General features: G+C 37.9%; 3 protein-coding genes across 5 annotated transcripts; 1 reads left to right on the forward strand and 2 right to left on the reverse strand.

Annotated features, from left to right (window-relative positions):
• The first annotated feature begins 266 nt into the window (after positions 1–266).
• LOC124879502 (zinc finger protein OZF-like) lies at positions 267–23108 on the forward strand. Of its 3 annotated transcripts, XM_047384114.1 has the most exons (4): positions 267–437; positions 5108–5164; positions 5674–5813; positions 21520–23108. In XM_047384114.1, exons 3-4 carry the CDS (start codon positions 5771–5773, stop codon positions 22680–22682), a joined length of 1206 nt encoding a protein of 401 aa, XP_047240070.1. In that variant the 5' UTR covers positions 267–437; positions 5108–5164; positions 5674–5770; the 3' UTR covers positions 22683–23108. The 3 variants fall into 3 exon arrangements, with proteins under 3 accessions (XP_047240070.1, XP_047240069.1, XP_047240068.1); XM_047384113.1 differs by lacking the exons at positions 267–437; positions 5108–5164; positions 5674–5813 and adding exons at positions 18451–18871; positions 21072–21142; XM_047384112.1 differs by lacking the exons at positions 267–437; positions 5108–5164; positions 5674–5813 and adding an exon at positions 18451–18871.
• On the reverse strand, positions 1380–4452 carry LOC124879501 (zinc finger protein 501-like). Its single transcript, XM_047384111.1, has 2 exons — positions 4097–4452; positions 1380–3363 (listed from the first exon to the last, which is right to left on the reverse strand). Exons 1-2 carry the CDS (start codon positions 4170–4172, stop codon positions 2132–2134), a joined length of 1308 nt encoding a protein of 435 aa, XP_047240067.1. The 5' UTR covers positions 4173–4452; the 3' UTR covers positions 1380–2131.
• On the reverse strand, positions 6776–13219 carry LOC124879500 (zinc finger protein OZF-like). The gene is made up of 2 exons (XM_047384109.1): positions 12856–13219; positions 6776–10214 (listed from the first exon to the last, which is right to left on the reverse strand). Exons 1-2 carry the CDS (start codon positions 12956–12958, stop codon positions 8830–8832), a joined length of 1488 nt encoding a protein of 495 aa, XP_047240065.1. The 5' UTR covers positions 12959–13219; the 3' UTR covers positions 6776–8829.
• Positions 23109–24364: the final 1256 nt, after the last annotated feature.

Here is a 24364-nt window from a genome sequence, read left to right on the forward strand (position 1 = left end):
TTCGAAAAACGAGTGTATAATCTAAAGAGCGAGATATCAAAAATACAGATGAAAAATTGCAGTCATATTTCGCTTGACTGCACAGAGCATGCGCAGTGATGACATCAGACGAGCGTTATTACAGAGGATGCAAACGCATCCATTCTGACAGCAAAACCGTTATTTTCATTTCACATGACGTCGTTCATTACGTCTTTATAATTAAAGATCGACATAATTGCTTTCACAACTGTTTTATAAAACGAAAACAATGGCAAGCTAATGTATTTCTGTTTGCGCAAATGCAAATGTGCTAGTGCCACGTCACTTCCGGTTGATTTCATTGAAGTTTGTCCAATGCGCAGTCAGACGTTGAGGCTAAAACTGGAAGCGGATCTGCTCTGGATGTTCAGTCTGCAGCGGTTCACCACAGAGAGGACTGGTGGAGACATGCAGAGGTATAAAGCAACACATTGTGGTTTGATCTGTTCAGGATCACACCTGTGGTTATTATTATAACAATTTCAACGCATTTTTACATTCAGACCTGTGGAGATCAATTCACTTAAAATGTATCTTAATGGAAAACAGTTTTTTCTCTTCTTTTTTTTGGTTTTCTGCTGTCAGTTTTGGCCACATATTAACACAAACCCATCTTTGCATCAAGGTGTCCAGGTTTGAAGACCTCCTTTACAACACCTGACACTGTCTTCAGCTTATTGTAGCAGATACCAATAATATGATGCAGCTGTTTACCCTGGAATAACATCTATGTAGAGTTTCAACAAGTTTTTGCTCGAGCTGAGGATGTTAATTAGCTGCTACCTTCACTTTTTATTCCTCTGCATGTTAAATAGAAACTCTTCAGTTTTTTTGTCGGTGTCACAGATAATTATTCTGTTACAACCGAAGTGAAGCTTATAAAGTCTTAGTTGCTGTTGTTTTTGGTTTTTGACATCTACCTGGTCTTCCATTATAGTTAACTTCCATACGTTTTTGACAAGAAGCTCATCAATATCGCAGCTAGACAATGATCCATATCATCATAGAAACATTCAAACCAATACACTTCTTTTTGCAAGAAATACTGTGTAGCTTCTTCATGACGGTTGTCTTAAAAAGCAAAATCAACTTCTTTACAGTAATATTTGCCATGTTAATGGCACTTGAAACAGCAATTGTTTGAGAAATATTCAGTTATTTAATATACAGTAATCTTTAATAAAGTTACATTTATAAGACTTTTTTTTTAGTCTTGACAATAACTAGCATTTTTTTCTGTGTAGAAATATAAAGGAAAACTGAAAATAAAGTTTAAAAATAACTGCCTTCGTGTAGCTTAAACAGACTTATTTCTCTATATTACATTAACTTAAACGTAACCTTTTAGTGACATTAAATGTTCACAATATACAACTTTATTTTACATTAGAAATACGTTCCATCGTTTTTTTCTTGGCACAAGCCTGAAGTAAAACAGTCGCCTCATATGACGGCATAATTCGAACAATTAACACAGCCACTGATTTCACATGTTAACGATACATAAAATCATTGGGGTCTTTTTGGGTCATGATCCCAAAAATGCTCATGATTCAGTACAATTTACTCAGATTCAATGTTTTGACCCAAAAAAAAGTTGTTTAATGTAATAAGATAAATTAGGACTAAGAAAGGTTATGTTTTGTCAAATTTATGTCATTCAGCTCTGCAGAAGCCAGGTAATGAAACATTTTTCAATTCAAGTCACTTGGAGAAGGGACGCATCTAAAAGGTGCAGGATGCTAGCTCTCAAGGACTGGTCTGGTCCAGCACAGCTGAATAATCTTCTCTGCATGCAATCAAGTTCTACAGAGTCCAGCTAATGACCTAATTAATTGATAGGGATGTTAAAGAAGGACTGCCTTTAAAACCCATGATCTAGATCTAATTAAAAAAACTATATCCAATTTCCAGTGAACTTGCATTTTATATGCACGTCTGTAAATCCATACAAACCTAATACATTTCCACATCTAGTGGGTTTGGTTCTTTGTAAAATGTTTAAACAACCTTTCTGAGATTGTTTACCTTTAAAACAGTCTCATCTGCTGCTTGGAACATGTTTTAGGTGTTTCCTCAGTTTTCTTTTCTATCTGGATAATGTAGTCTTTCAGACAGCAGTGCTCAAAGGTTCTTGTCCTTCATGAATTTTCATGTGAGAATTTAAATATATGGTTTTACTGAAGCCTTGACCACAAACTGAACAACTAAAGGCTTTTTCTCCACTGTGAACCCTTGTGTGATTCACAAAATCCTGTTTCCTTCTAAAAGTTGCCGTACAAACGGAGCAGCTGAAAGGTTTTTCTCCCGTGTGAATTCTTGTGTGCTCCATCAGAGCGTTCTTCCATTTAAAAGTGGCCTTGCAGACAAAGCAGTTGTAAGGTTTCTCTCCTGTGTGACTCCTCATGTGACGGTTCAGACCTGCGTTGTGTCGGTAGGTCTGACCACAGATGGAGCAGATGAAGGGTTTCTCTCCTGTGTGGGTTCTCATGTGCTGCTTTAAAGTATATTTTCTTTTAAAGGTTGCATCACACAAAGTGCAGCTGAAGGGTCTTTCTCCTGTGTGGATTCTCATGTGTTCCACGTAGGAATTCTTCCATGTAAAAGTTGCGCTGCAGACGGAGCAGCTGAAGGGTTTTTCCCCCGTGTGGATCCTTGTGTGCTCCAGAAAAGTGTTCTTCCATCTAAAGGTGGCTTTGCAGAAAGAGCAGGTGTAAGGTTTTTCTCCTGTGTGGCCCCTCATGTGACGGCTAAGACCCACACTGTGTCGGTAGCTTTGACCACATATAGAGCAGCTAAAAGGTTTCTCACCGGTGTGGGTTCTCAGGTGCTGCACTAAAGTATACTTTCTTTTAAAAGTTGCATCACAAAAGGAGCAGCTGAAGGGTCTCCCTCCTGTGTGGACTTTTCTGTGTCTCAATAGACGTTCCCTGCGGCTGAATGCTTTACCACAATCACTGCAGGTGTGTAATTTATACTCGATGTCACAGATTATATCACCTGATTTTAAATTTGGCTGTGGTTCACCGCTCTCCTCCCAGTTTCCATCGCTGATGTCTGTCTCTGAAGAATCCAAACTTTTTTCTTCATGTTCTGATTCTAAACATTCATCTGGTTCTGGTCCCATGGCGTCTCTGTTCTCCTCAGTCTGGATGTGATGAAGACTTGAAGACTGAGGTTTCTCTTTATCATCTTCACTCTTGACAGTATTGAAGGTGAACTCTATAATCTCAGGCTTCTCCTGTTCCTCTTTAATTTGCGGGGGATTGTGGTCCAGTTGGGGACTCCAGTTCTGCTCCTCAGCTGGAAGCTCCTCCTTGATCACCAAGAACTGCTGGATGTCTGCAGAAAACAAAAACATAGTTCACAAAAGTTGTCTATATATAGAGAGAGAGATAAAAAGCTATAAGCTGTAATAACATAAAAAGATGGTTGTACCAATGATTGACTCAGGGACTGAACACAACTGCATGCCACTCTTTTCAGATTTTTATTTTTGAAAAATGCTGAAAATGTAATTTTCCTTCCACTTCACAGTTGTGCAATATTGTCTATGGGTCTGTTGCATAAAATCCTAATAAAATACACTGAAGTTAGTGATTATAATGTGACAAAATATGTAAATGTTTAAGAAGTATGAATACTTTTAGACGGTGCTGCATGTGTGCAGAATTACAGTGGCTACACTTAGTTTTTGCCAAATGTTCCCATTTTAGATGACTAGAAAACTAGATTATGCTTCCCAAATAAAACCTTAAATTGCGATGTTTAAAGCTTCTTTTGGAAAAAAATTAAATAATATATAGAACTCAAGTTTATGCAACTATCTGCTACGGAGCTCATCCTATTAAAACAACAGCTTAAAGCACCTCACTTGACCTCTACGGTGGAAATCTGGCGTCTTCTATAACCGGAAGATCGTGGCCGATAATATTTTCAAACGAAAATACGTCACGCCGCTGTGTGCTTATGGTCCATCAGGAAACTAAATAATCAAGGTTTCTAAACTCTACTTTGACACAATTTCGGGTTATAGCAATAAAAACGCGTGTGTGTGTGTGTGTGTGTGTGTTACCGCTAGTTCTGGCTGATTCGTCACAGGGTTTTGGTCTCAGATTCTCCAGCGCTGACAGCCTCTGAGGTCCAGACATTTTTACTGCTGCTATAGATCAATCACAGTCTGCTCCCGATCAATCACAGTCTGCTCCCGATCAATCACAGTCTGCTCCCAATCAGTCTGTCTCTCTGGTTCGGTTTTTTACCTCCATCATCCTGACTGTATCAAGCTAACAGGTTGTTAAGCTAACGTCAGTAGCTAAGCAGACGCCTGATACGTTTAAAAACAACATGAGCCGAAGTTATTAATTTAATATATAGCGGCTCAGTGGGGTTATAAACATTAGAGGTTGGAAACACAGCGCGACCGTCTATGTAGCAAATCACTTCCGTTGATACGATACGACACATCCTGATTGCCTTCAAAATAAAAGCCTATGGACCTGGATAGCAATCCATGCGATTACCGGGGATATTTATGTACGCCTTTAGCCTTGGAGGGCTCTGTTATTTTTATTTATAAACCATGAAATTAAAATCTTGAATCTTTTTCAAATTAGGAATTGCTATCAGCAATCTTGATATATACTGACCCATTTAATGAATTAGAATATTACTAAAATGTCAATTCACTAAGTGAAACACAATATACAGATTAATTCCAATCAGACTCATGTTTTCAAGCCTTAAATATGATGATTTTCTGCTTACAGCTGATCAAAACAGCATTTAAGATTGGAGCATTATATCAGACCTATGAAAAACATTTTTCATACAGAAATGCGGGCTTAATGTTTAAGTCCTGCTTAAAGGTTTTTATTTTTTAAAAGGTGCCTTTGAATCTGACAAACGAGCCTCATTGGAATGCGTATTCTAATTTACTGAACATGACTGGTGCTCGTAACATTTAAGCATTGAGATGTGGTGTAGATGCTTGTTTGTCAAAGTTCAATACAGCATCAGAATGGAGAAGAGAGTGGATTTATGTGGCTTTTGACGTGGCATGGTTTTTGCTGTTTCACTATTCCAGAAACTGCTGATCTGATGGGATTTTCATAGACAAACATCTCTGCAACCATCCATGAAAGTGAGTATTTCCATTGAGCCTTGTTTGTGTGAACTAAAAAGCTTTTGTCAATATAAGAGCTCAGAGGATAATGGATAGACTGCTTCAGCTCAAAAATACATTTGTTACAACCAAAGTATATGGAATACCATCCCTGAATGCACAAAACTTCACACCTAGAAGCAGATGGGCTACAGCTGCAGAAGACCACACCAGGGGTAACTCCAGTCAGCTAAGAACAGGAAACTATGGCTACAATTTACACAAGCTCACCAGAACTTTGTAATAACAAATTGGCTAATTGTTTCCTGGTTTGACGAGCTACAGCATTCAGATGGTCGACTCAGTAAACAACATGAAAGGAATGGATCCATCCTGCCTTGTATCAACAGTTCAGGCTGCTGGTGGTGGTGTAATGGTGTGGGGAATATTTTCTTACCAAAACAGCCCCTTAGTACCAGCTGAGCATTGTTAAAACACGCCAGCTTAACTGGGTACTGCTGACCATGACCATCTCTTTATGCCCACAGTGTACTCACCTTCTGGTGGCTACTTCCAGTAGGATTCTGCACGGGAGATTCACATCGTGGCTGAAGCCAACAAATCTGCAACATTTCTGACGGCAAAATGTCAACCCAGTGCAAGCAAGGTGTACCTAATAAAGCGGCTGGTGAGTATATGTATCAAACTCGAAATGCTGCAACAATGTAATCCGAGTGAATTCACCCCTTTCCCCATGTCCACTTTGTACCTGTGAATAAAAAAGCACAAAATAACCTCAAGGGACGTCCCACTCTGTAGATATGATTTAATGGAGATACCAACACATTTTATTGCAGCAATCCTTGAGTAGATTGTTGAAAAATGACTATATTAGGGGTCATCAGAGCAGGTACAAAATACTTCTGAAGTAATTATGAATTGATGCATGATCGGTACTAAACATCTGTGGCCGATGGCACCATTTCCTACCCGAAAAAGTCGAAACGTATCAACCAAAACAGCAAAAGTACAAAACGGTGACAGGGCAAAATATCTAGCAACCCCCACAAAGTAGTCAGACATTTTGTAGTAAAATGGATTAATTACAAGGAAAACCTATTAAAAACCTATAAAGGATGTTTGCTACTTCACCATGATATCATTTTCAATAAGGTGAGATAAAGATACTGAGTTATTTCGTTTTAATGACCTAACAGGGTTTCCAGTACTGTCTTTTGATGATTTGATCTTTTTATTGGCTTTTTTCCCAACAGTCTGAACAAAACATATGGAGTTATGCTACTTGCAGCAATAAATCAGGGTTCAGGTTCATAATACTGTGCGCCAAACCAGCTTCATGTAAAAATCTTCAAAATCTTGCAAAATAATATTTAATTATGAAGCCCGGAGGGACACAAGTACCGGTTTCTCTGTAGATAATCAAAGATTTTTTTAATTTACTTTTGGTACCATTCAGAGAGACTGTTGATGTCAAGTCAAACAACATGTAGAACATAAATGTTTCCGGTTTCAGTTAGTTGTAGAAAACATATCCCTGAGCCTCTTCTTCTTCCCCAGTCGTCCCGCAGCTGTTCAGGATCTTCATCTGAGGTTTCCCCACCGGGATAAAAGCTCTCACTCTCTTTGGACTGCAGGAATATTTGCAAGTTTATTTTTATACCCGCTTACAATAAATACAGTAATGCTATCTGGAATAAAACGTTAATAAAAGTAAGCAGATAAAGGATTTGGAGATGATAATTCATTTCTACAATTACAATTATTCCAGATATTTCAATATTGCAATAAAATAGGTTATTATTAATCATTTAAGTTTTAATAGAAATCCACAGCAAATTAGGGCAGGTTGTCTTTGAATGCAGCATTGTCTTAAGGATTGAACATTTTGATTGCACTGGTTTCCTCAAATCCACTTCACTCCACGGTCTGTCTAATTTTAGGTTTTTAACAGACTATAAAATGTCAGCATCCGTTCAGCTACTTCACTTTAGAGTCCGACTGCAGTTAGACGTTTATATTCACTCATCATGGCCACAAATCCTTTTAATTCTGAGCTTTTTATGATTTCTTCTAAACTTTTTTCCAGGGGTGGAAAAACGACAAACAACTTCGTTGATTTTTAAAAACAACATTTAGGCGCACAAGTCGAAACTTAATGCAGAGGTGTCCAAACTTTTTGCCATGTGGGCCACGATTTTCAAGTTGAAAGTACTCAAGGGGCACAAAAATCAGAAGTTTTATTTCTTAGAAATCGTTGGTTTAACATTCAATAGACATGCACTATTTTATTATTAAAAGAAAGGCATATTGTTTAAAGTTTTTGGGTTGAAAATCTTATGACTGACCAACAAGAACTAGATATGGGTCACTCTGTCTTCAAATACACTTGCTGTATTTTGCCAGGTTTACTGGATAGATGCGCCCACGTTTGTGGTCTGATTTACTGTTAAATTAAAGTGAAAGCAAACAGCGTGGCAACGAAAAAAAATACTTTGTGTTGTACCTAAAATTTTACATTTCAAGAAGATTTTAATTTGTTGGTAAAAGTCTCGTCCTAAACATTTAAAAAAGTGTCCATCGGCATCGACCACCTGTGGAGGCAGGACACATTTTTATCATTCTAAACTCCGGTCAGGGGCCGCACAAATTATTCCAAAGGCCACAAATGGCCCCCGACCGCACTCTGGACACCCCTGATTTAATGTGTGCTTTCTCCAATCCACACTGAGTGAAAATTACAGTCCACATCTTGGCCCCTGTTAGGGGCGATTTCTGCTTTTTTATCAAAGTCAAATGTTTTAGATCATGAAGCAATTTTTAAAAGGTAGTTTACAAATGATTTAATCTATTACAGGAAAACCACTTCATAAAACAACCTGCCCTCCTACTTAAATCAAGAATTAACTGTAAGTGTTTTTAACCACAGTTTTTGTTTCAGTTTCACAAGCCGCACTCAAGTCTGCTAACTGCCACACCTGTAGAATCAAAGCATGGATAAAACAGTTCCTTTCTTGCCACCTGAAGCAGGCCAAAAGATCTCAAAAAGTGGAAAAAAAAAAAAACAAGCAACTCATTTCAACAAGCTCTACAAATTCTGCCGAGAAAAAGTGGTAAAATATCCCGCCAGTGGTAAGGTTCAACAAAAATGAACGGGGGTGTCTAGATACAATCATATTCAGTAAATGAGAATATTATTGAAAAGTTAATTTATTTCAGTAACTCGGTTCACTAAGTGAAACACATTATATAGATTAATTACACACAAACCTGTTTTAAAGCCCTAATTACTGTTAATTATGAATTTCTGCTTACAGTTGATGAAAACAGGACATTTAAGATTAGAATATTACATCGGACCAATAAAAAAACTGTTTTAATATGGAAACGTGTGCTTAATGAAAAGTATGTTTCATACCTGCTTAAAGGTCATTTTCATCCGAGCAAGAACGCATCCTCTAATTTATTGAATATGACATTATCTTCAAGCCTGTATGTATTATTTTGACCCAGTGTGGATTGGAGAAAATCTACAACAAATATGCACCAAACTCTTGTTTTTTAAAATAAATTGAAGTTGTTCGTGGTAAATGTCAAAAATATAATTAAAAGCCCAGAATTACTATATTTATGCCCATGCAACAAATATAATATTAGTAAACTAAATAGAGCTCTACGTTCTACGTTCAGACCTCCTCTGGAACTGTTTGGGAAACCGTCCCTTCAAGCTTAATGTCTTCTTCTCCACTGTGGCGTTTCATGTGCCGAGTCACGCCTTCTCTCCGTCTGAATCTCTGACCGCAGACGGTGCAGCTGAAAGGTTTTTCTCCCGTGTGGGTTCTGCTGTGTTGCACTAAGTTGTGTTTGGTTTTAAAATCCGCCTTGCAAACTGAGCAGCTGAAGTTTTTTCCTGCTATGTGGGTTTTCACATGTTCAGCCAAACCATCTTGTCTTGTAAAACCTCTGTTGCAGACGGGGCAGCTGTAAGGTTTTGCCGCAGTGTGGCATCTCATGTGGCGATTCACACTTTTCCTCCTGCTGAAAAGCTGACCACAGAAGGAGCAGCTGAAAGGTTTCTCTCCTGTGTGGATTCTCATGTGTTGCATGAAGGAGTGTTTGCGCGTAAAAGACGCTTGGCAAACGGAGCAGCTGAACGGCTTCTCCCCCGTGTGGATTCTCATGTGTTGTACCAAATTGTGTTTTTCTCCAAAAGCAGCCTCACATACTGAGCAGCTGAAGGATTTTTCCTCTCTGTGGGTTCTTTTGTGATCCAGCAAACACTGTTTCATTTTAAAACCAGCCTTACAAACATAACATCTGAAAGTCTTTCCTGTTGCGTGGATTTTTGAGTGTTCCACCAAATCCTGTTTCCAGGCAAAAGCTTCACTACAGACGGAGCAGATGTGAGGCTTCCCGCCAGTGTGGGATCTCATGTGACGGGTCAAACCTTCCCTTCTGCTGAAGCTCTGAGCGCAGATGGAGCAGCTGAACGGTTTCTCGCCTGTGTGGATTCTCATGTGTTGGATGAAGGAGTGTTTCCATGTGAAAACTGCCTCACAGACAGAGCAACTGAAGGGTTTTTCTCCAGAGTGGATTTTGCTGTGTTTTGTCAGCCGCGACTTAAAATCAAATGTTTTACCGCATTTGTTGCAGCTGTGTAACTTTGCTTCTGTGTCGCATTTTAAATCAACTACAAGAACATCAGAACTTTTTAAAAAGTCTAAACCTGACGGAGCATCTCGATTCTGCTCCCAGTTTCCATCATTGACATCCGTCTCTGAAGACTGTGCCGTCTTTCCTTCACTGTCTGATTCTAAACATTCGTCTAAATCTGGTCCTGGAAAGTCTCTGCTCTCCTCAGTTTGGCATTGCTGAAGTTCTGAGCGATCAGATTCATCGTCATCATTTTCACCCTTCACGGGGACCGGACTGAATATGAACTCTATAATCTCAGCTTCCTCCAGTTCCTCTTTAATCTGTGGGGGATTCTGGTCCTCCTGGTCCGGTCTGGGACTCCAGTTCTGCTCCTCAGCAGGAAGCTCCTCTTTGATCACCAACAGATGCTGGACGTCTGCAGGAGACACAGACAAGGTAAAAGATCGGTTCAATAAAGTCCTCCAACATTCCTTATTGCAGTATTCCAGGGCATTACTCTGCTAAACAGATCATTATATAAATTTTAATATCAGAGATTTAAGACTGGGTGAATTCAAAAATCAGGTTTCAAATTATAATGTTTAGTTATAAATGGAAAAACACCTCTACAAACCAACAAAGCCCCACATAACAGTTTTAAAATGACGATTTATTGACTGATTGGTAACAAAATGACCTTTAATGCTGCCATGTTTTTGTAATGTAACTGTGAAATATGGTCTTGACTTTCACAAAGAAAACTGAATCTATTGACCAGGTCTGTAACGCAAACAATGGGGACCGAGTCGCAGCCTTAAGCCATTTTTTTCCAGATGCACACACCCGTTTTCTACTGTGTGGGATGGAGACAAGGCACAAGGGGAGGAGCGCAGCAGAGTACCATTACAGCGCTCAATTAATATGCAAGTATCACATGACTTCATATGAGTTGTCCTCACTGGCTTCGCACAAGCGCCTAGTACACATGGGTCTCTGGGGGACGTTAGGTCACTTGAAAGATTGTCCAGTGAAATTATATTTAGAATTTAGAATAATATGGTTGTGTCTGGAGTCTAGACTGCTATGATTTTAATTTTATCATAAGGCTCACTCAGAGTTCGGCCCGATGCAGAGTTGTTGATTCTTTGCAACAACACATTCCTAAATCAGTCATATGTTGAGGTTTACCAGATGTGACAATGCATGTACTGTCTAAATGCCTGACGGTGCCTAAAGGTAATCAGATTCCCATGATGAGGGATAATGGTGATCAGATGCGAGAGGCGTAAGTATTGTCTGAAGTGTTTATAAAAAGGATCTGTTGGGCATTCTTTGGGAGGAATCCTTCTACATTCAGCTTAAGATTTCTCCAGATTGGTGCCCCGATTTGTACTTTATGACATAAACTTGATTAAAATAAAATCCTAATATGTTAATCTAAGTCTGCATTGACTAGAAATTATTTTCTGGAGACATAACGCCATTATTACAACACACTATAAACTCAGATATCCCACCAATTGAACATATTGTATATTGGTTGCATATTAAGTTTTAATGATTCTGATCCAAATGTTACTCTCTCATTACATACCATTTCCTGAATTAAACCAATTACTCCCCGGCCAACTTTTAAGAAAATAATTACATAAAAATGCATCGTCCTTTTCAACGGCTCTTTGAAAAGAAGTGATTGGTGAGATCCAGCTCCTATCAAAGAGCAATAGATCCCATTTCTACTGTAACATTTAGACAAGTTTGTTTAAATGCTTATTTATTCATATCTTCCTTTAATCACTTTGTTCTCTGATTAGATTTCAGGGAAAAAAACAACTGTTTCTTATTGTATCTTTAATCCAAGAGATCAATGTTAAAAATTTAGAAAGCCTTTAAAACTCTACATTTTTTACTGTAATTATACAGCATCACAGGCCTGTTTGGACAGACAGGCACCCCAGTCTTCTTTGCAGAAGGGCTTAAAGGTCTGAAAATAATGGATGTGGCCCAAAGCTACCGCAGGTGCAGGTATGGTGGAGATAACTGTTAGGGCTGGGTTCCTAATGACTCTGTGGACATTAGAGGATTTATAATTAGTCTCTGTTTGCAGGATTAAAGTAAAGTAAAAATTCAAGAGTTTTCCAGACTAAACTTTCCACAGTTCTCTGTCTTTCAGGTACATAAAAAAAAGACATTCAATCTGATTATACTGCAGATATTTCTGTACATACTATGTAACAGACAAAAAAAGGATGAAAAGAAAGAAATAACAGAAGGACACAATGAAAGACAGAAATGAAGGACAAGACAGGAATGGATTTAGGAAAAAGGAAGGAAAGAAAGGAATGAAGGACACGAGGAAGGTAGGGTGGACATTAGGCAGAAAAGAAAAAAAGACAGGTGGCAGGAGACAAAAAGGAGGTAGGATACAAGGAAAGAGATGAACATCAGGAAGGTAAGAAAATAAAGACAGACTCAAGGGGGAAATGAAGGAAGGAATAATAGAAATGAGGTAGACAGGAAGACACAAAGGAAGGAAGAAAGATCTTAAGTGCACGACACGAAAAAACAGAAAGGAAGCACATGGGGAAATAAGAAAGGAATGAGACAAGAAAGAGAGAGGCAGGAAAGAAAGAAGACATGGGAGGGCATGAGGAAGCAAGAAACAAAAGAAGGACAGAATTAAGACAGAAAAGGAAGACCCAGACAATGTGAAACCAAATAAAGGACAACTTGAGTCAATTGGATAAAGTCTGGAAATGCAAATATTTTTCCATACCCAAGTTTTTGATAGACTTATCCCACAACAAATTCTCAAATAATTTCCAGACTTTATATCAACCCTTTGTTTGGATTCAGAGATCTCACAAACGTTTAAGGTTTGTACAAACTTTCCTAATAGGGTGTTTTAGCAGTGTACAACTCAAAGTACAGAACATATAAAATTCACATTTAATTGGCTGTGGCTGGTTAGTTCTTAAAGTAGAACAAACCATGAAGAATCTGAAAATAGTTTTGATTTTTCTTTTGTTTATATCACAATGAATAAATTAACAGAACAAACAGGAGAAGCTGGCTACCTTCAGGACGGCAGGACAGATGTTGTCCAGTTGGACTGTCTCCTTCTTCCACCGCAGCTTGTTGTTTCTTCTCAGACTCTCTCAGCTTTTCAACCTCAGACATTTTCACTCAATCCCTGCAGCATTTGTCTCCACAACATCCTTCACAGCCCTTCTGCTCTCCATCATAGTCTCACATCTGCTTCCACACAAAACATGCTAAGCTAACCTAGCTTTTTTGGCCAAGTACAGGAAGATTTTATAGAGAAATAATAATAATAAACAATCTCAAAATCCGTACAGACACATAGGTCTGTGATACTGATGCAGGGAACATAGAGATGAGGTAAGGACAGGACTTTGTTTACATAGCTGCTGCGGCTTCTGCCGGAAAATTACTTCCGTTAAATGAGTGACGACATCCTGTCGGCATTCAAAATAAAAGCTCCAAGAATGAACACAAATTCCTAAATATCACAACTCCTAATATGATAGGTCGGGTTAATAGCCTACAATTTCACTAAAGTAACATTACTTCAAAATAATATTCGTGTAGATGTTAAAAATAGTCAAACAAGTGTATAACAAATGTAAAAACATCTCAAGTTCTGAGTATCTTTTTGATCTTAATGCCAGATTTATTTATTAGAAATCATGTAACCTGCCAATTCCGGCATTTTTAAAATAATAAATAAAAAATCTATACAATAACTAACATCTAATTCTCACTTTATCAAACCAATGCTTGCAATGTATGTAAAATATGTCTGAACAGTGCGAAGTACTTCCAGTGACAAGATATACTGTGTAAGGAAGCTTGTGCACAAACAAGAACTCTCACTTAAACATGTAATGTGCTGATCTGTGTCTGCATCTGACGAATTTTTGGGTTAAACCTGGCTTGCTCTTCACTCAGTACATGGACCTGAGGTGGGTAGAGTAGACAAAAATTGTACGCTAGTAAGAGTAACATAAACTTCGAAATAAGACCACTTGTTAGTTTTAAAGTTAAATATTAACTGAAAACGTATGAAAGGTCCTTCTGCATTTGTTACGTTTTGATGATAAGAGATAATTTTGATAATATTAACTAGACAGCTTCTGCTAATGTTAGATGTTATTAAATATTAGGACCCCACTGAATTTGCATTTGTTCTCTTTGTAACATTTTATGTAGCAAAGTCATCTTTCATATTAATTTAGTATTTTATAAAACGAATATTCATAAAACATTGTAAACCACATTTTGTCTTATTAAAATTTGATTTTGCTAATAAATGTACGCTCAATCAACTTCAGCAAAGGGTTTGCAGAGGTATCTGGGATAGTGAGTCCTTGTTCAGTTAGTCGTCATTGTTGGCACCGCTGGTATTACATTAAGAAATGCGTTCATCAGTGGAAACTATTCAATTGAATTCAATTCAGTTTTATTTATGTAGCGCCAATTCACAACACATGTCGTCTCAAGGCACTTTACAAAGTCAGTTTGGTCGAATTATACAGATTTCAAGTCAGGTTCATACATTCCAGTTAATCCTAACTATCAAACAGTGCAGTCGGATTCAGTTTATTGTTCAAATTGGTTAAAAGTTTTTCTATCTAAGGAAACCCAGCAGATTGCATCGGGTCAATGACTTGCAGCATTCCCTCCTCCTGGATGAGCATGTAGAGACAGTGGAGAGGAAAACTTCCTTATAACAGGAAGAAACCTCCATCGGAACCAGGGTCAGTGTGAGCGGCCATCTGCCACGACAGACAGGGGAGTTGAAAGAACAGAGCAGAGACAAAAAAATAACACAGAAGCACTAAGCCAGTAGTACTTTCTATAGCAAAGAAAAGCAAAACATTAATGGTTAGAGCTCCTTTAGTGGCTTTATTTAGGAGAGAAACTCATCAGCAGTTTACAACACTCACGTAATGCCGAAGTCAAGTTAGAAAAGGCAACATGTTAACGCCAATACAGAAGACTGTGGCTGACTGGACTTCAGCTAGATTTATACTTGGCGCATTGAACAGGGCGTGAGGCTTCGTGCACCAAAAGTGATGCAATCACGCCATCCACGCCCCTGCACAAGGGTCCTGCGTGTTATTGCGGCGCCTGGTCGTGCACCGAATTTTTGTAACTTGAAAAGAAAAAAAAGGTAAGATAAATACAAATTACAAAGTTAGATTGTAAGCATGGGAAGAGCATGAGTCAATAGTTGTTAAAATATGGATAGGAAATTATCAGGTTACAGTGATTAATTTTTATAATCCCAGTAAGAGGAAAGGTATACATAGGGTGTGGTGATTTTAATGCACATAATGAATTATGTGGAAGCTTGACTACAGATGCAAATGGCCTGGTTATTATGAAATTTCTTGAGCTAAATTCATTGATCTGTGTTAATGATGGAAGAGGTACAAGATATGATAAAGACTATTGGAGCTGCTGAAAAGGTTTACTGGAGACAATATTGCAACGCTATTGGAAGAGAGACTAAGTTGTCTGAGGTATGGCGTGTTATTAGGAAAATTAAAGGGATAACAAAAAATATTTCAGTACCTATTTTGCAACATAATGGACAGACTGCTATTAGTAATAGTGAAAAGCAGAATAATTGTTAGAAACCTTACATAAAGTGCACAGTTCAGATAACCTCACTGATGTTGCAAAGGGTTGTAGAGCAAACACTTTAGTGGCAAATCAAGGAGTCACAAACAGCAAAACAGTTACATGCCAAAATTTTGATATGCTGTTTATTCTTTTTGAGTTGAAATAGCCATACCTCATGGAGTCAAGCAGTCAATACCAGGCAAGATAATGTTTGTTTTTTAATGCTGGGACACTTGAGTGACAGATCTCTTAAACTTGTGGTGAATCTCTTCAATCTGATTTGGGAGTCAGGAAGAGTTCCTGCTGCATGGAAACATTTGATTATAGTTCCAGTGTTAAAGCCTGGTTAAAATGCAAATGACCCTTCTAATTACAGACCCATATTATTTACCCCTCAGTTAGGAAAAAACAACACAGAACTGTAACAGGCAAACTGACATAATTTCTGGAAAGCAAAACTTACTCTGCCATCATCAAAGTGGTTTTCAGAGAGGGAGAAATACAATGGAAACAATACTGTTTTTGGAGTTAGAAGTAAGAAAAGCCCAAACAAACAAAGAAATGGTGGCGGCTGTCTTTTCTTTAATGTAGAAAAAGCTTAACATATGTTATGGATGGAGAGATTGTTGATAAAGCTGGCAAAGCTGGATATTGGGGGTAAGCTTTATAATTGGGTTTTAGACTGGGTATTAAATTGAAGTAAGAGTTGGTGACAAATATTCTAGTTTGTATGATGTTGAGAATGGTACTCCACAAGGTAATGTATGTAGTCTGGTTCTCTTCAATATCATGATAAATGACATCTTTGATCAGACTGACAGTAGTATAGGTAAATCACTTTATGCAGATGATGGGGCACTTTGGGTACGAGGACGTAATCTCAAGTTCCTGCAGAAAAAAGATGAACGATGCAATTGTGGTGGTGGAGCAATGGACTAACAAATGGGGCTTCAGAATGTCCGTTGCGAAGACCCAAGTTATTTGTTTTTCGAGTCAACATAACGCAGTTCATTTAAAACATTAAGGAGAAACAATTGAACAAGTGAGTGCTGTAAGGTTTCTGGAAGGTACCTTTGATGAGAAGCTTACATGGGAGCAGCACATAAAGTAAGTTAAAAATAAATGTAAAAAAGTAAATAATTTGTTGAGGTGTTTGTCTGGCCAGGATTGGGGCAGCAAGAGGAGCATTGATGGGGATTTACCAGCCTCTCATGAGACCTGTCCTTGATTATGAGAGAACAATCTCAAGAGCTGTGTATATGTTTTGGAGCTTTTAGGACATCTCCTGTAGCTGCTTTACAGGTCGAGGCCGAAGAACTTTAAAAAGACTGAAATTAATGTTTATATGTTGGATTAATCTCCAGGGGCATGATGAGGATCATCCGATAAAGGCTGTGATGAAGGATTGTTGGGAACACCAGAAGTCCAACTACAGGAGTTTTGGATGGGTTGGGGATATAAAGGCTCAGAATACAGGCTCGACACAGTTTTAGTACAGTTCAATAGTACCATGTTGACAATTGCAACAGGCGCTGAAAAGGAAGAAAAGAAATATTTCAGAATGGGTAATTGTTCAAAATTACTTAGAGCAATTTGAAGAGAGCCTTGTGTTGTTCACAGATGGGTCCAAGGAACCAAACAGTGGCAGGACAGGGGCTGCTGTATATATCCCACAATATAATGTTATGATTAAAAGAAGAACATCAGATCATCTTGCATTGTACAGTGTCGAAGTGATTGCTATCATTTTAGCACATAACTGGTTGCTTGTTAGTAACATCATAGGCATTAGCAAAGCTGTTTTTGCATCAGACAGCATTAAATTGGGTAAATCATGTAGACTTGATTTGTTGAATAAACTGCAATGCATATTGTTCCAATTATATAATAATAATACTAATGTTCAGTTTATTCGAATCCCTGTATTATGTAGGCATTGAGGGAAATAAAGAGGCTGATACCACTAGCCAAACAGGCCCTTAAGTTGGATGACATTAACATTAACATCCCATTGAGCGAAGCTGAGGGAAAATCTGTGATTCAGGAAAGGGTCATTAAGATGTGGCAAGAACAACGGGATAGCGGTGACACTGGTAGACATCTGTATCACATACAAAAGAATGTGGGAGGTAATAGGTGGAGGGATAGGAGCCGGACAGGGGAGGCAGTGATGATTTGCCTGAGGATTGGTCATTCAGGTCTTAACAGATCTCTGTACCAAATAGGGGTCAATCAGAAACAGTTGAACATGTTTTATTAGAATGTAACAAGTACATTAAAGAACAGAAATATCTGGCAACAATACAAAGTAGAGAAGGAAAAGCACTTATTTTGGGTAATATATTGGGGGATACATCTAGAAATGTTAAAAAAACAAGTGATGGGATTTCTTAAAAATACTGGGTTATTTAACAGTGTTTAATTTATCATAAAAAATTGACAAGTTCACTCTATCGCTGATGTCCACTCTCCAATTTGATAGATGGGAGTAAATGTACCTTAAGTTGGTTTGCCAACCACCAGATAAACTCTAAAAGAAGAAGGTGAAGAACTTTTGCAAATGTTACATGACCGTTTGAAAAAAGACAACATAATTTTCGATAAATATCTACTATAGGAAATTTGTTGTCATTTTAAAAGTACCACTATTGTATTTTTATTTTTAGGTTTTACAAAAAAGAAAAACATAAAACTTTTGAGGATGGATACATGTTCTTCAATGGGATGTTTATATTCGTGGAAAATGATGTAAAAGAAAGCACATATTTCCCAATCCAATGACGTGAAAAGCAGATCTAAAAATATATTACTGCTGCTTTAGTGTCATTCTGTTGTGGAAATGCAATGCAATTAACCTATGAAAAAGATGAAACATTGCTAAAACCTGCATTTATTTTTAGTTATCAAGAGCCACTTGCGGCAACAGATTGCAGACCCCTGATCTAGCAGGTTACCTCCTGTCACATGTCCTCCGGTACGGTAGGTGGCGTAGTGCTAGTGCACCGTAGGGCGGTTTGTGATCCGCTGTTAAACACAAGAAGAAATAGCGGAAGTGACTTCCTGCTAGCAGCAGAATCTGTAAAACAAATATCGTTCAATGTCAAGTGTATTTTTTTCAAGTTGGTTTGAAAGTTCTTGTATGTTTTAAACACATCGTACAAACTACATCGCTTCTCATAGCTTTAAAATGGCTTTCCTCCCGGGAGCAACAGAAGCTCCAGATGTTATCTTAGCTTGTTAGCTGGAACCAGAACTTCACAGTGAGAAACAGCGAAACAGACACTTTGGAGAACATACTGGATTTCTGATGGGAGTTTAAGGGGAGCCAAATTTCTGCTGTGGTGTTGTGGAAACATCAGGTGTCCAAAGCGTTGGAGAGAAGACAACTAACAGAGATGGAGGAACGGACACACAGTGAGCAGATTAGCTGTCAGTTTGAAGGTAATATGGGCAGAGCGGGATATTAATAACAATAAACGGTTATGATAGTGTGTAATATCAGCCCGGAGCCGTACTGATGTTACCTTAAGTTTTTTTAGGCTTGTTTTTTATTGCACTGTAGTCATGCTACGAGGTTTATGCGCCACGAAGTGCTTCACACGATCGGAGGGGAAGGAAATTAAACGATGATCCAAGTTTTCACCGTATCTCTGCTCGGGGTTAAACAAGAAAGTCAACTGAATTGGGCGTCAAATGGCGCGATTATCAGCCTTAGACGAGAAGACGCCGCGTTTGATAACATCCCCAAATCAACGAGTTTGCCCATTGCAGTTTTACTTTGTCATACAAAGCAGGACGTTTTCCACATCCACATATGCACCAGGAGCCTGAGTGAGCTTTTGGAATAATCCTTTCTTGTGATTATTTAAATATTACACTGTGATACTGCTCTTTAGTAATAATCCAACAAGGCTGTAAACATCTACAGTGAGTGCCCCCCTATAGATTTCCTCTGGGGGGGGGTTCACACCAGTGTTTCAAATCATGAAACTAATGTTTAGTTTTGAAATGATGATTAATTTCTTAGAGGAAAAAAGCTACTCAAGACAACTCTGCTCCATATAGAAAGAGTAATCGTCCCCTCAGCCTAATGAATTGTTTCCATCAAGCATTTTCGCAGTTTCGATGAGTAACTCTCTACAGAGTTTTTTTTTTTTTATTAACCCACATAAGAGTGGTTTTTGGTGTGAATCACCTGCTTAAGGTCACACTACAACATTTTGATTGGATTTCATTTTGGACTTTGACTAGGCCAATTCCAAAAAAATGTTTTTGTTTTGTTTTTTGAGCTATTCAGATGTGGATTTGCTTGTGTAATTCAGATAATGATCCTGATGCAGCACACAAGTGTGCTTGAGCTCAAGGTCATGACCTGAAAGGACATGCTTCTGCAGGATTTTCAGGTAGAGAGAAGTCATTCATATTCTGAAGCAGCAAAGCAGTAACATGAGAGACCCACAAGGGATGCAACTCTTTTTACAGTTTTATTATCTGCTTAAGTTTTTTTTTACTTTAATGGCCTTTGGGTCCAAAATCAGATACATAAACTGAGTTTGTATAAAAGTGTGCTTGTTACATAAAATCTGTGGTTACACCAGGTTGTTTTAAAACTGTCTTCCATCAATACAGAGTTTTACCTGATTGCTGGGCTGCATTGTAGAACACTATTTATCACGGTTGCTGCAAGAAAGTTCTGAGTTCAAATCCTGGCCAGGATCTTTCTGGATTAGTTTGAATTTTCTTGCCAAGACAAGATTCGCTTAGACCATTTTTTGATAATAAACTAAATTTTTTTTTGGAGCCCATGAGTCTGTTTAAAGGTGATGTCTCATTTGTTATAGTATTTTATTATATTTTTCACATGTTCAATCAGTCAGCCAGGCAATCAGTCATTTTCTGGCAACAGACATTAGTGTTGAACAATGAATTGTGACTCATAATACTGACAATTTAAACTTTTGTTGTTTTTTTTTCTTTTTCAATGATATGGACCAATTTTGTCTAAAATAAAGGTGAATTATTATTATTGATGTAACTCCTTTGGTTGCGTCATTTTATGCTCTACCTGTCTTTCTCAGACACAAAAATGCTCTTTCAAAGATTTCCATAGAAATTATGTATCAACATATATTACAACACGTTTTCAGATTTTAAAAAAATAAATGTCAATTTTAACTTCAGTCCTTGCCATCCTTGACAAACATTCATGAAGTTTCTAAAACTTGAATCCCCTAAAACAGTTTTAGTCATAAAAATCTTTCTTTTTATTAAAAATCTTTCTTTTTATTAAAAATGTCAACACATAAATGCAAATTAAAGTCAGAGTCAAAAACTGGCAGGAATGCTGATTATGCCCCGTTTTTTACTTTTGTCAAAAAGTGTGTTTTGATTTTCAACCTGATCTGTAATTTGGTAGATTTAAAACACAAGACAAATATTTTCACCTCCAGGAAACAACAAAACATATAAATGTTAAGGAAATTTTAACAAGAAAAAATAATACAAATCCCCAAATTCACCCCAAAATACACAACCTGACGAAAATTCGATGTAGTTGTGCGAAAATAAAAAGAAAAATGTTCATATCAGTGTCTTTTATAAAAACGACTTATTATCTATTGTTTCTGTTCTATTCGTGCAGAATCTGCTTACCACTGGAGAGCTGCATGAGGGAAAGGAATGATGTCGCCTTCGGTGTAAAACTATCTTTGGGTTCGTGAACAGGATTAAGACATTATGGAAACAGTACAAATAAAGTAACACAAGTGAAGTAAAACAAAAACAAAAACTTCCTGTGAGGGTCAGCAACACAAAGTGGCATCAAACTGCAAAAAGCATTCACACATCCTGGGTTTTTAATAGAGCTTTTGACAAGCATTACATGCAGCATGTTGCTATTTGTTTACATGAAACTGGACATATGTTCTGGAAGTACTCAGTACTTCAGGTCCAGTCAGAAAGTACCACAGAAAATGGCTCTGGTTCCTAGAAAAAAGGTTCCTGCAGTGGAAACATAGCCAGTTCAATGCATATGAAACTTGAGATGAGAACTGTGTCTTGTAACTTGTCCGTGTTTGTGTTACCAACAGACATCCAGCAGTCGTGGGCGATGAAAGAAGAGCTTCCTGCTGAGGAGCAAAACTGGTGTCCCACACTGGACCAGGAGGACCAGAAATGCCCAAAGATTAAAGAGGAAGAGGAAGAGACTAAGATTATAGAGTTCATATTCAATCCAGACCCTGTGAAGGGTGAAGATGAGGAAGAGAAACCTCAGCATTCAGAGCTTCATCACAGTCAGACTAAGGAGAACAGAACCTCTACAGAACCAGAAACAGATGAATGTTTAGAGTCGGATGATGGAGACAAAACTTCAGATTCTTCAGAAACGGATGTCAGTGATGGAAACTGGGAGGAGAGCTATGGAGCCAGGTCAGGACTGGACCCTGTCACAAACACATTTTCTGTCAGTCATAAGTCATATGAAGCAGGCAAGAAGTTACACAGCTGCACTGAATGCAGTAAAACATTTACCCAAAGGTCGGATCTCTTGAGACACAACAGAGTCCACACAGGAGAGAAGCCTTTTAGCTGCTCCATCTGTAACGCAGCTTTTTCTTGGAAGCACGTCTTAGCGCAACACATGAGAACGCACAGTGGAGAAAAACCCTTCAGCTGCTCCATCTGTGGTCAACGGTTCAGAAGGAAGATACACGTAACCTCTCACATGAGAAGTCATACTACAGAAAAACCTTTCACCTGCTCCATTTGTGGACAAAAGTTCAGCCGGAGGGAAAGTGTGACGAGGCACATGAGACGGCACACTGAAGAAAAACCTTTCAGCTGTTCTATTTGTGGGCAAGAGTTCGGCAGGAAGGAAAGTCTAACCTATCACATGACACATCACACTGAAGAAAAACCATACAACTGCTCGGTGTGTAACAAAGCTTTTACTTTGAAAGTAACTTTGATGGAACACACAAGAATCCATTCAGAGGAAAGACCGTTCAGCTGTTCTGTCTGTGGTGCAGCTTTTAAAAGGAAACATACTTTAGCAGAACACACAAAAACCCACACTGGAGAGAGGCCTTACAGCTGCTCCATCTGTGGACGGAGCTTCGTTCAACTTATTAGTCTGACTCGTCACATGAGGGGTCACACAGGAGAAAAACCTTACAGCTGCTCCGTCTGCAACAAGACGTTCAAATGGAAACAAACTTTTCTGAAACACACAAAAATCCATGCAGGTGAATAATCTTCATCCTGCACACAGACTCTGGTCGGAGATCCAGCAGGGTTAGACAAGGTCAGGTGATCAGTGGCAGCTGCTGGGAGCTAAGTTAATTATGTGCTGCAGCAAAACTATGACATTGTTAGATTACATGACTGGATATTTGCAGGTCTTAAGATGAAATGAATATGATAAGTATTATTTACATTTAATTGGTAGATTGCCTATAAATGACTGAAATATCTAGATAATTTGGTAATATATATATACATTTACAGAATGCATTTGAGTTATATTTATATAATTTATGTAAACATTTTCAGTAGTTTATTTATGTATAAATTGTGGTATTTTTAGTCCTCAGTACGGAACTGGCTGTCAGAAAATGTTTGTGACATTAAAACAAAATGTCTAGAATCTTTGAACAAATGTTTCTGTTTGCTCATTTTGTTTTGTCTACTATAAATAATATTCATTTTGAGCTTTTATGTCAAAAGCTCACAAAAGATCCTGTAGCACCGAATCAAGGTTAAATGTCTTGGCATTTCAGGTCAGCATTAACGTGTACTGCCAAAGGAAACTAATAGTATTGCACTGATTACATTGGTGGAACAATTTGAATTGTCCAAGAATTTAAGCAAATTTTTCCCAGTTTTACCCAAGCTAAATTAAAACTAGCTATATTTAGGCAAAATGTTGCTTCTAACACAAACGCTTTGCTTTACTTTAGTCTAACTATAGTATCAGTGAAAAAGAACATTTACCACATGTACAATTGTGTTTTTATTAATTTCTTAAATAATCTTTTAAATTCCTGGACAATATTTAGAAGGTAGTTTTGGATGTACATCCTTGTGATGGTTCTTCAATGGTGTTCTTGATGAGACCTTTTTTTTGCCACCTCCCACCACATCAAAGTGCAGGAAATCATCTAAATGTTGCGATAGGATTAAATGCAGGCCAGGTCTGCACATAAAATAGTCTTCCTATTCTCTTATCGGAGGGAACACCAACTCCCCGATGACTGTACATGCATAAAAGCAATAGAAAAGTTGTTCAAAGTGCAGTTGTGTTTTGTTGTCTTATGATTGTGAGTCCCCCTTTCTAATGCTGCCCTGGGCATCTGCCCGTATGGCCCACTGTGTGCAGTTAAAAAGTTACATAAATCAGTCTTTTGCTGCTCTTCTTCAGCCTGGTTTGGCTTTCCTGAAGCAGACCAAGAAAGGTTTGCAACTTTCTTCTCTTATCCTAGATCACTTAATCCTACGTTTGAAAAAGAAAAGTATTGAGAAAGTCTGAAATACCAGTAGAAATTCATTAGCATTTACAAATAGAGTTGCTCGCCTATAGAAAGAAATAGAATCACAAAAATGTAATCACATTTATTTCGCTCTGTACTGAACTATTAATAACTTAAAGTTTTTTATGAAGGTAATAAGTATATAAAGTGAAATGTGACCAAATGATAATGATCATCTTTTTTTATGTTTCTATCATTCCTTGGAGCCTAAATTAAAAATTAAGTACCTATATTTTGGGATAAAAATCTGTAATCCATGTCTCACTATATATAAATAAAAAATGTGTGCCTTTCGTCACCGCTAGATGGCAGTAAAGACACAGAAAATAACCGCTGCACTCAGTTTATGTAAACAATGGTCTGAAAACTGACTGAGAAACCTAGAAATTTGAGTCTAGACAAATAT

This window comes from Girardinichthys multiradiatus, chromosome 13, assembly GCF_021462225.1.
Source record: "Girardinichthys multiradiatus isolate DD_20200921_A chromosome 13, DD_fGirMul_XY1, whole genome shotgun sequence".
In the NCBI taxonomy this organism is placed as follows: domain Eukaryota; kingdom Metazoa; phylum Chordata; class Actinopteri; order Cyprinodontiformes; family Goodeidae; genus Girardinichthys; species Girardinichthys multiradiatus.